The sequence below is a fragment of the Heterodontus francisci genome, chromosome 16, assembly GCF_036365525.1.
Source record: "Heterodontus francisci isolate sHetFra1 chromosome 16, sHetFra1.hap1, whole genome shotgun sequence".
Lineage (NCBI taxonomy): Eukaryota > Metazoa > Chordata > Chondrichthyes > Heterodontiformes > Heterodontidae > Heterodontus > Heterodontus francisci.
The window spans coordinates 88,011,745-88,030,089 of NC_090386.1; the positions used below are offsets into that span (position 1 = coordinate 88,011,745).

The 18,345-nt window shown below is 39.4% G+C and overlaps 1 protein-coding gene across 1 annotated transcript in view; it reads left to right on the forward strand.

The window, feature by feature from the left end:
* Nucleotides 1-18,345, forward strand: part of hm13 (histocompatibility (minor) 13) — a 70,865-nt gene that overhangs the window by 30,505 nt on the left and 22,015 nt on the right. The window contains exons 9-11 of the mRNA XM_068048584.1: nucleotides 2,767-2,803; nucleotides 4,108-4,210; nucleotides 6,123-6,208. Coding sequence (XP_067904685.1) covers nucleotides 2,767-2,803; nucleotides 4,108-4,210; nucleotides 6,123-6,208 — 226 coding nt within the window. The remainder of the gene's footprint in view (nucleotides 1-2,766; nucleotides 2,804-4,107; nucleotides 4,211-6,122; nucleotides 6,209-18,345) is intronic.

An 18,345-nucleotide genomic window follows, 5' to 3' on the forward strand; every position in this document is an offset into this window, starting at 1 on the left:
GCCTGGCTGTTCCCTGCAGCCCTGCAAATTTTTTTTTTCTCTTCAGATGCTTCTCCAATTCTCTTCTGAAAGCCACGATTAAATCTGGTTCCACCACACCCTTGGGTACTGCATTCCAGATTGTTACGGCCAGTCTGTTTAATTGTTTATCAATGGTTTGATTATATGCAGTTGGGCGAGAGTATGTTCCATCTAGGGCAAACAAGCTGCAAGTATGGATTTCGCCACAGTGTGACACTTCAATCATGATGTATTTACACATGTGTTTGACATCTTGCTGCCACAAAAACCTCTTGTGATTGAACTGAAGGATTTAGGTTAATTAAATCCAGTAATTGGCTGTCTTGATCTACAATGAGTTTAACCTTGCGCTTCTTTCATTCATTGTCTTGATTTGTTTCTGGAGAGATGTTGCCTCTAGTTGTGCTGTGATCTACAAATCTGTATAGATGCTAATGATCTAAAAACAAACTGCTGTTTGAGAGATGCAGTTTTCAATCAAATAATTTTTGCAATAAAAGCGTTATCAGGGAATTGAGTTTTTTGCACACTGAGGCTGAGTCACCGTGGGAACAGTGAAAGATAACTAATTAGAATAAAAATATTCATGTGTTTTTTATGTAGAAATGTTTTTTCAGTAAACTTGTTTTTTTTGGTTAGCGTTGCAAAATACTTATTGGGTACATGAACTTTGCAATGAGGTTATGAAAGTTACCAGGTTAATTATTCTCAGTCTTTGTTGAATGGTTAATCTCAGTTGTGATATCGGTAGATGAAAACCAGTTAGCATACTGCCCATATTGATAAAAGGTAACAAAACAGACACGGCAACTACAGACTCCTAAGTCTTGCTTTGATTCAGTGGAAGTTATTTTCAGTTGCACTTGGGAATTATCTAGGTAAAACCTAATGAACAACATGGATCCAGAAATAGCAGAGTCTACCTGACCAACCTCCACTATTTTCAAGGAAGCATCATTTTAATGGACCTACATGGTGTACCTTCACTTCTAAAAGGATTTTGACAGAGTTCCACATTAAAGGCTATTAATTAAACTCAAAGCTATGGGGATTTAAGCTAAAACTAGGGGAAGGATAAACTAGATGAAAGGTTAAAAAATAGAGAACTCCATTAGAGGTAGATATGGTGGGAAGTAAGCAGTGGTGTACCTCGGGGCTTAATGTTGGGACTGCTATTGTTTCTAATTTATTTAAATGGACTGCTTCAGAAACTCCATGCAGGGTCATCAGATTTGCAGATGATACCAAAGTGAAGATGCAGTAGAAACTGAAGAGGCAGCATGGTTTGGACCAAATATGTAAGTGGGAGAAATAATGGCAGGTGAAATTACATGTATAGAAGTGTAAAGTGCTGCACATAGAGGAAAAATGGGTAACGTTTATACTCTATAAGTGGTATTGAAGTAGCTAAGAATGGAGTCTTATTACACATAACTCACCCCTAAACATGTACAGTCAATGCAAAGCAATGAATTTTGCAAATTTATCTCTTGTTTGTTGCTGGTTGAATGAGACCAGCACAGAGTCTATTTGGAGGTACAGTAAAGCTCATCTGGATGTGGTATTGATTAATACCCAGAAAATGAACACAATAGAACTTGCAGCATTGTCTGGTGAACAGGCACTACATGATGATCCAAGTTTAACATGAACTGGGAGTCAAATACCCAAGACCATGTTAATAAAGTTTAAACTGACTATATTCGGTGAAATGAGGGATCTAAAGTAAATTGTTCCACAAGCATCCCAAATAAATGTATACTGAAAACCAACCAGCTTAGACTAAAAACATGGTAATAAATAATTTTAAATGAACCAATTAAAAGTTATATTCAGATTTTTAGGGAGTTGGTGGACATTGGGGAGCTACCTGAAAGAGGACAATTTGGAAGGCTGTGGGGTAAGAGTAGGCACTAATTAAATAACTCTTTCAAAGAGCTGGCGCAGGTATAATGGGCTCCATGATCTGTGTGCTCTATGATTGTTTAAATTAGGAAGTTTTTCAGATGATATAATTTCAACTCGCGGAATAAACTTCCAGGTAGAACAGTGGAGGCCAAAACCATGGATTTACTTAAACGAGGGGCGACTTTAAGGTCTATCTAGTTGAACTACTTAAGACGGGCCAAATGTCCTTCCTCAGTAATTAACTTGTTTTCTGCAGGCAGCATGAGCCAGATAAAAGCAACTTTCATTCCAACAAGGCAGCAATAGTAGTGCTATAGTTAGGATCATTCTCCCAGTGTGTGGGGCTGGGAAAATTATCCAGTGTTCCTTCTCTCGATGCTATCCAGTGATCCCTGCAGAGAGTGACAGGGAAGCATCAGGTGATGGCAGGATTGATCTTGGTTGGAATGTCCTCGGCAGTTGAGTGCAATGCACACCCTCGACATCTTGGCTCATGCATGAAGAATTGCTTAGGAGAGGTAGCAGAAGCTTTGAGACCCAAGGAGCCGTACCCCGGGAAAATGTGTAAGAGGACGTGGAGCCAAAGCAAAATAACATGTCTAACTGGATTCAAGTGCAGGTGTTGGGGGGTAATAGGACTCTGCTTTAACCCATTTTAACACCCAAGTCTCTCTCCGGTTATTATGTTTTAAATTTTAAAATAATTCAAGACTGATGGTGTTGATTGGGTCTTTGGTGACTCTTCAAAGTCAAGTTCCTCCAAGGTTGAAGTTAACTGTAATCACATTACAATGTTGATTGGAGGGAAATCTAATTCTGTTGTTTTCTAACCTTTAGGCATCTTCATTGCTCTTCTGCTTCGTTTTGATGTGAGGTAAGCTGCTTGAAAGCATGAATGAACAGAATTGAATATGGCCAAAATCTTGCACTTGTGCGCACAAGGGCAGATATCTGCCCTATATTAAATTAATATTAGACTAGATTTATTAATCCTCATAAAAGTGTACTAGTCTATCAGTTACTGTACACTAAAAGTAGTAAAGATGCCTCAGGGCAATGCCTTGACCAGAGTCTAGCTGCCTGGTTTAAATTTAAAACAAAGCTTGGCAGTTAACTGACAGTCACCATAAACTGGTGCATTCTCCATGGCAATGCCTCTACCAATCAGCACTGTCTTCACATAAGTATAAATTTGCTTCCCTTACATTGGTGTTCTTGTGAATTGTCCTGATAAGTGCAAGACCAAAGCTTCAACAAAATGTCTTTCAGCAGCTTAAAGGAGATAGAAATTGCAAATGGTAGTAATGTTTTAAGTGAGAATTGCAAACCTGCAGCTTCATAACTGAAAGTATAAGTGTGTGTAATTAAAATATATATTCAAATGTTATATTGTCTAGCTATTTGATCTGTGGGTTTGACTGTTCGAAATAGAGATTACATTGTCTGTACAGTTGGCCTCTTTGTGCACACTAGTTTCACTTGCACATTTTTATTTTCATAATTCACAGAAAGAGAAGAACTTTCTCTCCTTCTTGTATCCCTTTCCTGAAGGTATTGATTCCTTTTTGTAATATGGTGCCTTCTGCTACCTCACTATTCATGTGTGAGATAAGATGGTGAATGTTGAGCAAAAGGGCATCACAATCTTATTCCCACATGTTGCGCATTTGCAGCAAGAGTTGCTGGTTAGCAGCCAGGATTGGGAACGCCAGACATTCTTGTTCTCCGTCCTCCCCTACCCAACCGTCCAAAATCTGGGACACTGAGGCCAATTGCAGTGTCATCCTAGCCAAGGTGCACTGACTTGGCAGTGACTGTGGATAAAATGTGGGGATCTTCTAGGTCTTTGTGGCTCTCTGCCTGCTGGAGAAATGTGCTAAACTGTTCAAGGGAGTAGTTGTAGATTAAATGCCAAGCTGCTGTATTTACTTTCCCTGGATTATGCTGGGGAATATTGAGTAGCACAAATGACAAATTAAAATGCCTGTCGTTGTTTTCAATTTAACTTATTCTTTATTTCGTACTTATGGGCTATTTAGTAGTTGTGCTGATAAGATTCTTGTACTGAAATTCAGATTTAATCACGTCTTTACAAATTAAAATGTCACCGTTGAAAATGAGCAGTATAGTAAGCAGTTGCCAACCTGGTTTTTTTTTTTCTCTCCCTTTCTGGCCTAGTTTGAAGAAGAATAGCCGAACATACTTCTACACTAGCTTCCTCGCTTATGTCTTTGGCCTTGGACTTACCATTTATGTAATGCACACTTTCAAGCACGCTCAGGTGAGTTATGCTTCATAGTCGTCTTAGTTGCTGATTCATTAAATTTACTTTGACTTTATTGTCCTTCCATGAAATATCACAAACATATCCTATGGCAACATGCCACTACTGATTTATTTTCCATCTCAAACCTACTATACTGTCTCCAGTTGTCAATCATCCTGGCTAACCTTATCAGATGGCAAGTGTAAAGATTGTGAAAGGCTGCAATAACCTGAACTCCCCTTTGGATTCATATTTTGTAAATAAAAAGAATTTCCAATTGTGTAATTCTGGATACAGTGTATGTGGCACTGACCTTTGCTGGGAACCCTGCTTTCCAAGCACATTCTGTTGTAAATTGCTGAAGTAGTTTAGCTGCCCTGTTAACTTTTGCATTGTAATAAACATCCCTTTTTGTAGATGTATAACAAGGAAGAGTAACTAAAGTAAATGTTGGTCCCTTAGAAACAGAGACAGAAGATTCTGGTTTTTCACCCCCTTCCTCATTAAAATTTCTCCCTGAAATTTCATGAGCCAATTCTGATCCAGGAAAATTTATTTCTCCCCCATGTATCTCCATGTTGAATTCAGCACTTTTAGTAACCTGTCTCAGGTTGTCAATACATGTATCTTCCAGAAATTCTGATTCCTTTGAAAATCTTCCAAAAGGTCAATTTAAAGGGTCCAAATGCCATCATCCCCCACATCTGAAATGTCTTGGTCTAGTCTCTTTACAGATTCTGAAAAACCTGCTCTGTATTTTCAACATTCTGTTTTATTTGTAATGTCACCATATCTGGTCTGAGTGAAGGCAGTAGATAACACTTGAAATTGCTTCCTTCAAACCAACCACTTGATTGCAACTCCCACTCTTTTTTTCTGACTGTGTCCTTAAAGGCCTTTTGAAGTCGATTTTTATTGCCTATTTAAGAACCTGTACTTTTTGTCTTTCTCAGTTTTTATTTTTAGCTTGAAAATTGAAGGGAGCAAAAATAACAGTCCAAAAAGCAGGTTAAGTTTATAGGAAAACTTTGCTATATTTTGCAAAAGCAGGCAGGAAACTAACTAGGCACAATCGAGCTAAAGGTCAACCCACGATTATTCAGAACCACTTTTATTGACTATGATGGTAGTTCTAAAAGTAGTGTAGGTTTCCACTATCTCATAACCCTGTTGAGCCATTTCAGAAGTAAAACTCATCTGTGGTATTTGTGAATGGGCTGTGCACCACAAAATGTTGATTGCTAAAATTAGTCTTTGAAAATTATTTGTTTCACGTTGTTATGGTGGTGTGCTATTTTAAAGTCTGACAAATATGCTAAAGTTTCATTTTACAGTGTGTGCTTTAAATATTATATGATCATTGCTTGCAATGAAACATATTTGTTAACGACATGGCTATAGTCCTGCTCAAGGATTTTCAATGTGCATCCTGAGTTTGGTGCACATTTCTGAACTTAAATGAGAAAACTCTTTCCTCCCAGTTGGATGGAAAAATCAATTTTTACCAATTCACCAACCAGAAAGTGTTCAGGAATTTATTGGTGAAAACTGATTTTAAAGCTCTCTGTCCCAGATAATCTTCAGTGGTGAGTGGAAACGCCATATTGACTATTGACTCAAACTATTTAAACTGCATGAAGAAAGGAAGCAACAGCAAGGAATAAACTCTCAACCATTTACAAATGCTGTGCAATTTGTATTTTAAAAGAAATGTTTTCCATTGGTGTAGAATATGATTGTGTTTTCTGCTGCTTGGCGAAATGTGATTGAATCCACTCTGAAAATATTTGTGCAAGCCCAACTGTCATTTTGTAATAAACACACTAAAGAGCACTTATTTTCCAAATATTACTATTTTGGTTTAAACTATGGGTATAAAGGATATCAAGTTTTTTTTGTTTGTTTTTTGTTTTTTTTAAATTTCCAGCCTGCTCTACTGTACCTGGTACCTGCCTGCATTGGGTTCCCAGTCATTGTTGCTATGGTGAAGGGAGAACTTACTGAAATGTTCAGGTAAGAATTAGGATTGAACTGTAGTAGCTGTTGATTGTGGCCTGAACATCAGGAATTTAGCTTGTCCTGAGTGTATTGTCAGGTGTACATTAAATGTCTACAATTGAGTTCTGGAGCAATTATGAATTGCTCTGTTGCAAAAATATTTGACACAGCTTTCTGTGTGACACAGCATCTTGGTGTTACTAGTCAACGTATAAGGCACAAATGTGTCCTGTACCAATGAAAGCTCATTTCTGTTCCCTTGGGCTCAGCTATACACTTGAGTGTGTTTCATTGTCATTTGTGGTGGACTATCTAGAATTTTACCAGAAATATTTACATGAAGAATGATATGAGCCTCTAAACAGTGCACCTGCAGAGTTTTGATGTATATTTGAGTTTCATACTCCCTGCTTCACTTCCTTTGAACACGACAAGCTTGCAAACAATTTGCATCCATTATCATGTAAATTATCTGGCTTTAATAATACATTTTGACATGACCGTTGTGATAATGAAGTCCATTTAAACCACTTCACTTGTGGAGCCTTTGCTACATGATTATCCTGTAATGAGTATCCTCTGAGACAACCCTGTATCGTAAACACTAAAAATAACCTTGACAGATGGGTTTCCTTTGGTTGAGGGATCTGAAGCCAGTTGTACTATTTTTCTGCCACTCTAGTTGGTACCTGTGGGGCACTCCTGGTTTGTATGGTTCAGTAATGCATTCTGCAGTGCATTAAGCCTATAGAACAAAGTTCTGTGTTAGTTTAAAATGAATAAGTTAAAAACAAGTGATACTCCTGACAGTCCAGTGGGCCATATGCTATTGAAGTGTGGACTGTACAAAACAGGAAAATTTCTGCTTCATATTCCAATTTTAGTTTTTTTTTTACCATGGTGGCAGGAATAGCCTCGGAACCACTGAGTTCTGGGGGTTGGGTGGAGACTCCAGGGACTCCACTCTAGGTCCTATTCAGGACACTTTCTGGAATGTGCATATGTGTACGTTGGTTGAAGATGGCATCAGGCCTAACTGGGATCTCCCCCTTGTCAAATAGCCAAACGTTGATTACTGAACCCATTATAGGTCACTGAGGGTACAATACAATGGGAAAATGCAGCCCTCTAGCACCTTGCCTATAATGAGCGGCAACCTTCATAACTGGGGAGAAGAAAGGAGGTAGGGTGGTACTGGTCCCAGCTAAGTAAATGTCTGCCTACATTTTAAAACCTCTAGTGGCTTCCTAGTCATGAATGGAACATTTGAGTGCTTGCAGTTTCCTTCTGTCTATAGTTTCACTCTTGGTCTTGCCTTTTGAGATGTAGCCTAAAGGCTAGTAACATGCCTCTTAATCACAGGATTGAGTACCTAGCCAATGCTATTTAAATTAGGGGAAGACAATTGGGGTGATGGGGGAGGCAAAAGGAAGTGATGAGGTGCAGCATTGATTAATGGTAGCAGGCTATGTGTTTCTGTTGAGAGGACTTAAGGTATTCAGCTATTAAAGTGAGATTGTCCCACCACTGAGCATTGAATTCTTTTTCAACTTTTCCAATAGCAAGTGGGATGAACAAGGTGTGTTGGTATGGGAGGGTACTGAGAAGATGTCGACTTTGTATTTGCCAGATTGACAAATCTATCTAACAGTTGACCATGGGGAGAGGGCATTGAATGAAGGGTGGGGGTGAGAAATGCTGCTACTTAGTGAAACATATTGAATTTGTTTCATTTCTGTTTAGAAATGCTACTGCTTCTGGGCAAAATCATACTGAAAGCAAGCTGAATTACCCTGTTTATGTACATCAAGTGCCACCCAGTTAGCTCTTGAATGATTTATATCCCAGCTCAGAGTGAGGCTGTTAAAAGAAATTAAATTAAATGACAACAAGTGTGTGTGTGTGTGTGTGTATAGAACATTCATTGATTGCTAGTGGGTTTTCTGAACACCTGGCACTTGAAACATTGAGAACAAGTTATATTTGTAAAATGCTAGCCTCCCAAGATTAAAATGGTTATACTTCAGCGAGCATTTTGGAGATCAAACAAAGCAGAGGAGTACTCTACTCAAATTGCTTGCTTGTATGTCTTTCTCAACATATAATGGTTTCTAAAAAATATAGCCTCCTTGTACTGAAATACCATCAAATTTGTTGTCTTGTAGAGCTTACCACAGACTGTGCCCAGCGCTAGTGTTTTTCTGCAATAATGCTTTTTCTGAGATTAGACTCCTGAATAGTTCTCAAGCCAGTATGAAGTTATAAGAAGCAAAATCAGTGGCAGGTCTCCGTGTGGCAACGAGTTTAATGCTTCAATCCAGGTACCATATTTTTGTGCGTTTTTCTTTTCAGATAGAGATGGGATTCCTTTTGAATAGAAAATACCATTTTTTTTTGCCTTTGCTATAGACTTTTCTTCCTTTTTCAATGACGGTGCGATGTGCCACTGAGTCTGTCATACCAATGTACTGTAACAGTGTCTGAGTTTTTACATATCTCCCGGCATCAGTTTGTGTCTTTTGCTTTCCCAATCATTTGATCCATCAAGTTTTTTTTTTTCTCCCACAGCAAGTTGTCCAATGTCTTGGGTCATTCAGTGGGTGTCCTGGCAGGAGCTCACATACAGGGTGTGGGAGGAAGGTGAAGGCAATGGAAAATAACAAATTACATGCATTATTGTGTGTGTATTTTTGTAATTACAAATATGCTGGTTGGTTGAGCATTAAAATATAATGCCAGTCGCTCAAAAGTAAAAATTTGCAAGGCTCGGGAATTGAAACGAGAATGGTCCCATGCCTTTTCCCTGATCTGTGCAGAATTAGCTGATGCGGTAGACGTGATGGAAATGGTCTAAGTACGCTTGGAGTTGGAAGAAAAACATGCCATTTCCAATTTTTATACAGCAGCCCCTCTACTGGAAGTGTATCCATGCAGATACCAAATGAAGATATCAGCTTAGCACCAATGTTTTCTGTTGTCATTCTCCCCACACATAGTCATGGCTTTTTGTGTGAGTGAAAACCACTTGTGTGAGATTTTGGTGCCTTTTGGAACTGTATCCTTGAGTCTGTACCACAAAAAAAGTGAAATTATTAAAAAGTGGTTGTTCCTTTGAGGAAAAGATCATTCTCTGGGTGAACCTTAAAGAGTTAATATCCTATACAGCTGGTCTGACTTTATATGAAAGGCCACTGCCCCAGAATAACGGCACAACAACAAAGAATTCCCTCGCATTGACAATCATTAGTACTCAGTGGGCCAGCTGCAAGGAGAAATTTTGTACTGTTGTGTTCCCAGGGAATCAGCCAGCAGCCATGCCAAATGAGCACCTGCTTTTCACTTTCATGTTTAATTAATCCAGAGACATAGCCACAGACTGATGGCGACCTTATTCTGGTCCGATTGCAAACACCTGAAATGCAAAATACTGCTTTTTGCCAAAGGAAAACAAGAAGGCATGTTCTTGTTTTGGGTTGTCAAACCGCACTGTGGCAGCTGACGAATGCTGTCTTTTTTTTTTGGTGAGCATATTTTTGCTTTGGAACAGTCACTGAAATCACAGTAAAAGGTTTACAGGACAGCAGGAACCTATGTAAAGGAGGCCGCTGTGTTAGTCATGGTTTTAAAAAACTGGAACTGGATAGTTTGGCTGCATTTGGTTCTCTTTTTTTTTAAAAAAGAGAGGTGGTTAGTGATTTTAGCTAAATTGAGAGATTATCTTATTGTTTGCTTTGATTCAGATACAGCGTCTCCACACTGCTTTTGCATCCTGGTTATTTTGAGAGATTTGGTGGTGGAACTGACATTTCAAGCTCGGCTTGGCTACCAACTTGGTTGGCCTATCTGAACAGGTGGCAGTAAACTTTATAAGACTTCTGAATAACTTTGTCTCTTTCTTCGTCCAATTTCTGAATATCTTTGGTTTGCTTTAATTCCTCGAACATGAAGACGGTTATTTAGTTCAACTATCTTTATTAAAAAATAAAGTTTTTAAAATTTCGGTCCCAAACCCACCTGGCTGATTTTTCTTCCACTAACTTGCATGGAAGTCCATTCTAAATGTTCTTCTCATGAAGAACAACTGGGATTTTCCTAAATTTGCTGTTCACTATCTTGAGCCTTTGGCCCGTTGTCCTGTTGTTTGATCATAACTTCCAGGTATGTTATATCATACCCTTTCTGTACGGTTTAGTAACTTGAGCAACTCTCTCATCTCCTTTCAAGGTTCAGTGCGAGCCTGAGATGTAGAGAGAGACCCTGTCTGACCACCGAAACAGGCCCTTCGGCCCAATGAGTCCGCGCCAACCATCAACCACCCATTTATACCAATCCTACATTAATCCCATTTTTTCCCTCTCACTTCCCTCAATTCTCCTACCACCTACCTACACTAGGGGCAATTTTTACAATGGCCAATTTACCTATCAACCCGCAAGTCTTTGGCATGTGGGAGGAAACCGGAGCACCTGGAGGAAACCCATGCGGTCACAGGGAGAACTTGCAAACTCCGCGCAGGCAGTACCCAGATTCGAACCTGGGTCGCTGGAGCCACTGCTCCACTGTGCTGCCCATGTACAAGATCTCGCAGCACTATTTGAAGAAGAGCCAGGGAGTTTTCCTGGTGTCATGGCCAGCATTTATCTCTCAACCAGCATCACTAAAACCATTTAATTGGTCATTTGTCTCACTGCTCTTTCAGGACCTTGCTGTCTGCTGCATTTCACTACATTACCACAGTACCAGCTTTTCAAAAGTAATTCATGGGCAGTGAAATATATTGATGTCCTGAGATTATGGAAAGCACTAGATGGGAAAGTTTTAATAGATTAGTCCTTAAATGTTTTTTAAACATTGGGTTAATTTTAATAAATTTATTTATTAGGATGTCTTTATGTAGCTATATTTCAAATGTGGAACCTGGTGAGAGTTTGTATTCTTGCTGTTCAATAATGGTTCAAAATAGGGAATTGTATAACTTTTTGACTTAATAAATTAAATTCTTAAGTTTTTAGTGATGTACATTTGATGACTAAAGTCATTTGAGTGGTTAAACTTGCCTTATTTCTTGAGAAAACATTAAGCCATACATTCCAGAAGGTCCTAGGTCTGCCAAGTTGGCTGATCTCAGCCAAAGCATCAACTGGGATGCTCAAGTTGGCTCAATGTCTTGGATAGGTGAAAAAAATCCGCTGAGGTTCCCAGTTGCAATTTCTATCCAGTGACTTATTTAACTTTCATAAGTGCACCGTTTAGTGAGTATATTAGCTGTAATGGCATCTAGCTTAATATGAAGAAGGAGCTGTGAAATCCTACTGCAGCAATAGTCGGTATCTTCAGGAAAAGGATTTAGAAAATTGACAAAGTTTGCTTCTAAATTTAAATGGAAGACCACTTTTTACATTTGGGCAGTTAAGCAAATTGTATGGGTACTTGGCTTTGTAAATATGGCTTTGAATACTGAAACAGGGAAGTCATTATAAATCACTGGTTAGGCCTCAGCTGGAGTATTGTTTACAATTCTGGGCAACACACTTCATGAAGGATGTTACAGCCTTGAAGATGTGATCAGGGTTGAGGGGCTTGAGTTACGTGGTGAGACGCAGAAACTGAGCAGGGAAGGTTATGGGGAGACCAAATGCAGGCACTCAAAATTGAGCAGTTTTGATGGAGCAAGTGGGGAGCGAGGGAAGAAATGTTTCTTCTGGCAAGTGGCTTCATAATTAGAGGTCAGAGATTTAAAATACTTGGCAAAAGAACTCGAGGAAACGAAGAGTATTATTTTCCAGAATGTTAAGATCTGGAACACAGTATCTGAAAGGGTGGTGGGAGCAGATTCCAAAGGAACAAGCAATTAGACATTTACTTTAAGAACTAATTGGGGGGGTGGGGGGAACTAAATTGGATTGCTTTTTCAAAGACGGCACAGGCATGATGGGCTGAATGGCCACCTTTTGTGCTGTAAAGATTGAGTCTGTGACTTCATTTTTCCAAGAAATGTAAAAATCATTGTCACCATGTTATAGAAATTAGGTTAACAGTATTACATTAAGGCCCTTTTTTTAAAGACCAAGCTTTTAGCCGCCTTTGGTCCCCTCCTTTGGATTGATGCCAGTTTTTTGTCCAATTATGCTTCTTTGAACTGTCTTGGGACATTTTTTTTTTCTATTTGAGAGGCACTGTATGTTCTATCAACACTGTTGCATGGTCCAGAGATCCCTGATTCTTTTTCATCACATCTGCTTAGTGTTCTTTCCTTTGGTGATATCTACTTGTCTCACAGCTGTTCTCAATGCCACCACACCTCCCCACACATACATTTTGTGTGTTTCTACTCTTGTTTCTGTCATTGCACAGCAAATCGGTGGATCACTGTATATACAAACCTTTCGGTGTCAATTGCTATTTTTATCTTGTTTGTTCTTTAACGCTGCTGGAAGGTTACCTGAAAAGCAGTCATTTCGTGCAAAAATGTCCCTTACAGGGACCTGAGTAGCAAGTGTTGTCTCCAGAGAACTGCATTTTCACTTTTTTTCTACATTGGTCTCTGAAGAGCTGACTCATGGTGACATCGTTCTTTGAGGATCATCTAATCTCTTGCCCAAGTGGCCGCTAATTGGGTGTGAGCCTAGGTATTGATAGGATGGCGATACATTTGACCATGAAAAGCAATGTGGCCAAGTCTGTTTCTGTTCACTCCACAGAAATTTGCCCTTGCCAACAAAACTTGCTGGGTAGTCAGCAGTGAGAAACCTGGCAGATTTTTTTATTTGCTTTACCCACCAGTTAGAGCTCTGTAGGATTACGGAAATCCACTGCTCAACACTCCTGCTGTGCAGTTTGCTGATGAACCACTCTGATCTAACACTGATAAAGAATTACAGAAATATTATGAACCAAAGAACATATTTTTCAACATTCCCTTGAATTAGAAGGTAGAAATGAAGTGGGGCAGTAGTTCAAATACATTTGAACAGGATCTTTGGTGGCCTGTGTTTTGCTTAACACTTTAGTGGCTGAAAAATTATACAATTCATTAATTTTATTCAAACAATTTGATGCAAATCTGAAAACCTAAGTATCGGTAAACTTTCTTTGTTCCTGAAGGATTGGATCGGTCCTCTCAAGCTGTTGAATATCTTGTTCATATGTCACTCAGCTCCAGAGAAGGTAAAAACAGAAGGATAAGCTGATCCCTCAGTTGCAGCTCGCAGTATCCAGTTAGTTTCCAATAGAAATATGGGCATAGAAATTTATAATGGAAAAATTAAGATCAATATATTTTTCCTGTTCATACTAGTGAAGCCTCAACATGGTGAGTTCTGTTTTTATGAAAGTGGGAAACTTTGCTAACACCTTCCTTCTGTTTCGCACTTCTACATCCCCAAAGAAGGACTTATTAACCTGTGTTTTCACACCTTGTTTTTGGATAAGTGTGGACTTGTTTTAATTTTCCAAAATTCCCGCGATTTGGGGAAGGTTCCATTAGATTGGAAAATAGCAAATGTAACTCCTTTATTCAAAAAGGGAGGGAGACAGAAAGCAGGAAACTACAGGCCAGTTAGCTTAACATCTGTCTTAGGGAAAATATTAGAAGGTATTATTAAAGACGGTATAGCAGGGCACTTAGAAAAATTCAAGGTAATCAGGCAGAGTCAACATGGTTTTGTGAAAGGGAAATAATGTTTAACCAATTTATTGGAATTCTTTGAGGGAGTTACATGTGCTGTGTATCAAGGGGAGCCGGTGGATGTATTGTACTTAGATTTGCAGAAGGCATTTGATAAGGTGCCACATCAAAGCTTATTGCAGAAAATAAAAGCTCATGGTGTAGGGGGTAACAAATTGGCATGGATAGAAGATTGGCGAGCTAACAGGAAATGGAGAGTAGGTATAAATGGGCCTTTTTCTGGTTGGCAAGATGTAAAGAGTCATGTGCCGCAGGGATCTGTGCTGGGCCCTCAACTTTTTACAATTTATATCAATGACTTGGATGAAGGGACTGAAGATATGGTTGCTTAATTTGCTGATGACACAAATATAGGTAGGGAGTTAAGTTGTGAAGAAGACATGAGGCTACAAAGGGATGTAGAAGGGGATGTGAGTGGGCAACGATCTGGCAAATGGAGTATAATGTGGGAAAGTGTGAAATTGTCCACTTTGGCAGGAAGATATTATCTAACTAGTGAGCGATTGCAGAGCTGTGAGATTCAGAAGTGGGTGTTCTTGTGTATGAATCGCAAAAGGTTTGTATACAGGTTCAGCAAGTAATTAGGAAAGCTAATAGAATGTTATCATTTATTGCGAGGGGACTCGAATACAAAAGTAGGGAGGTTATGCTTCAGTTACACAGGACATTGGTGAGACCACATCTGGAGTACTGTGGAGTATTGGTCTCCTTATTTACGAAAGGATGTAAATGTGTTGGAAGCAGTTCAGAGAAGGTTTACTAGACTTAATACCTGAAAAGGGCAGGTTGTCTTAAGAGGAAAGGTTGGACAGGCTAGGCTTGTAACTGCTGGAATTTAGAGTAAGAGGCAGCTTGAATGAAACATATAAGATCCTGAGGGGTCTTGACAGGGTGGGTGTGGAACGGATGTTCCCCCTTGCGGGAGAATATAGAACTTGGTCACTATTTAAAAATAAGGGGTTTCCCATTTAAGACCAATGAGGAGCAGTTTTTTCTGAGGGTCGTGAGTCTTTGGAATTCTTTTCCTCAAAAGGCAGTGGAAGCAGAGTCTTTGAATATTTTTAAGGCAGAGGTAGGTAGATTCTTGATAAGGGGGTGAAAGGTTATTGGGGGTAGCTGGGAATGTGGAGTTGAGGTTACAATCAGATCAGCCATGATCTTATTGAATAGCGGAGCAGGCTCGAGGGGCCGAGTGGCTTACTCCTCCTCATTCGTATCTTGGCAAAGGCCTGGAGATGACTGCATGCCTATCTTCTTAATGGTCAGGAAAGACATAGTGAAAAGATGTAAAGTGAGAATTGAAAGTAACTTTTTTTTTCCCTCTGTCAAATTTCTTCCATCCTGACCTGAAAGTGTTAACTCTTGGTGAGGTATAGATGCTGGATACCCTCTAATGCTTACTTCAAACTGCTGCTGTTTCATGTTTATCAACTGGCTATTCAGCCATGGGGATATCATAACTATGCTTGCTGCTGACCACATGAATGTACTTCATTGGGTTACTGAATAGTAATCAGGATCAGAAACTTGCATTTTTTTTTCCCCTTTCCCCAATTAAAGGGCATTGAGGCAAGTCCAGGACTTCTACAATTCCTAATTGAGTTCAGGTAACTGCAAGGAAGACAATCAAACCTTTCTGATCTGTACAGCTGTTCTCCTCCCCACCTCAATCAGTTGAATTAGAAGTACCGTGTAGTGGGAAGCAAAGAAATTTGTGCTTTGGTCACAAGGAACATGTTGGGACCATGTCAGACCATGATGTCCAGATTTGATTCTTGAAGTCCATTTTGCAACAGATTGTGACATTGCAATGACATATTTACAACGGTCTGGTGACGACTATGCTTTCATTATAGTTTTGCCAGTGCAGTAGCAAATTGAGTTCAAATGTAGCCTTTCTCCCTTCCAGGTGACTTGGCAAAAAGGGGAATGGAGGATAGTTCTATTTTTTATTTACTTTATTTTTCTTATTCTCCATTCCCAGCTATAGTACATACTTTCTGATACACTTGTGCAACAAATTCAGTTAATAAATACAGCCTTTGTGTCTAATCCTTTCCTCAAAATCAGTGCATTACATCAGAAGTGTTTGGGTCAACTTGGCTGTCCTAAACCAGACAGATAGTGTTTGAAAAGCCTGAGATTCCTTCCGAATATTCATGCTTGGATCTAAATTTAAAAAGGAATCTGATATGAGGTTTGTATTAATGGGAGTTTTGAGATTTCTCTATTTGCATTTGCTGTTCTTTAAAAATTTGTGCACTCTTTCTTAATAAAATTTCCTTTTTTTTTGTTCTCTTCCTCTTACCCTATTCCTACCCCTTTTCACGTTCTGTCACTCAATCAGCTACGAGTCTTCAGCTGAGGTCATGCCACACACGCCAAGACTCACCCACTTCCCCACTGTCTCGGGCTCCCCTGCTAGTCTGGCCAACTCTATGCAGCAAAAGCCCAACTCCCCCCGCCGCAGGCGGACGAACCCGAGCCCCATGTAGTCATGTGATGGGGCTTGTGGAGCAGCCAACGGGTCAGGTATACACAACTTCTTGCCATGCTTTGTCTGTATATTTCCAGCATGTTGCTGCAGAGCAAGCTTATTAGACTTCTGTGTATTGGTTTCTTTTCCTCTTGTGCATAGTCTGATTTTTTTTAAAATTATTCTTTTGAAAGTAGAGCTGTTAATTCATTTAATGAGCAGCTTCAAATGCATGCCCTTAACATGACCCTCAGCAAAGCTTGGCTGCAGTGCTTTTAGTAGTGTGATATGTCACAATTGCTAATCCTTCAGCATCACTGTGTATCCACTAAGCTTGAATATGCTAGTTAGCTTTATTTCAACATGTGCTTGCAAAGGGTGGAGCCAGTCATGAGAATGAAAGAACATTGCAGTCCAACAAACCACTCCCGTAAGCTCTGTGGTATATATTAGAAGAACGGAAAATAATACCCAGGGTAAACACGTCTGTACTCTCTGATTCAACAGCCTGATTTAACTCATTCGAGATGTATTCAAGTTTAACATTGCCTTAGTCTCTGATATTTCAAGGCAATAATCACCTAAATGGCCGTTTTGTGTATGCTGAATAATCAGAAATGATGGTCCCATATTTGGAAATGAATTTGAGCCTATTTAGGGTATCAAAGTTGAAGTATTCAGATCCATTTGGTTGAGTTCTAGAAATGAAATGCCCTTTTTATACAGCCTAAGTTTGGTTAACTTGAAATGATCATGCGCTTGGTAAGAAGTAACAGTAAACTCTTTTTTCAGGCGCATGCTGCTCACCTTCACAGGGTTTGGTCCGGAGTCGAAAGCTCAGCTATTCAGAAGGTGTAAAGCCACTTTAATTAAGAGCTATTATGGCTTCTGATGGTGGTCATGACAGTGTTCCTGACTAATGCTTGATACTTGTAACATACATCTAGATGCTTGTACCATAGACACTTGATCTGTCCGGTTTTGCTGTTGACACTGTGTATATGGTTTGGGAAGTTTTTTTTTTGTCTCCGAAGCATTTCTTGTTTCAAACAAGTAGACCAATGACCAGTTCAGTCCTTTTGAGCCCGTTGCCAGGAATTGAATGAGCCGATGTATATATATTTTCTGTTCCCAGCTTCAAAGTTGTGATCGCGACCCAACCGTGTATGGAAGCAAACATAAAATTTGTCCTAAATAAAAACAGAAAATTCTGGAATACTGAGTATTTAGCAATGTTCGCTAAAATGTTAACTGGTTCTCTCTCCACAGATGCTGCCTGACCTGCTGAGTATTCCAGCATTTATCGTTCTTATTTCATGCTTCCAACATCTGCAGTTGTTTGCTTTTATAAATTTGTCCTGTTCGGTGACTTCACTGCCGCGTTTGCAGTGGGCTTCCAACATCCTGCCAAGACACAGCATGAATTCAGCGCTCTGCCAGGCTAACCTTGCATTTGACTCGGCTTTGGAAATTTATTGTCTTGTTTTTTTTTTGATGTCATGTTTTTGTCTAACTTTGGAACACTAAAACTTTTAGCCTTTTTCAGTGATTTCTAAATAAGAATATAATGCAGCTGAAGTGTTGCATATCAGGACAGGAGTTGCACTTCCATATCTGAGGGACCGTTTTCTAGTACCACTAGGTAGGCACTTGGCTTGTAGAGTTGTAGTGCTTTTTGTTAACGTGAGAAATGGCAAGCCAGTGTGCAGGTGGAAGTGGAAGGATCTGACTATTTAAGTTGAACCACCATGAACTAAAATTACTTATTTTTAACAGTGAAACAACCTGCTCTAACACTTGGACTATCATCATCAAGCTGTCACTGCAGTCTCACATGATCCTGTCAAACTTCATTTTCCATTTATGTAAAGAAAAACACGCACACTTAATTGATTACTAAGACTAAAGCTCTTGGTTTCTATGGGTACTTCAGTATGAATACTTGGACTGTAGCTAGCATTCTGGAGCCACTATTGTGGAAAGTTGAAG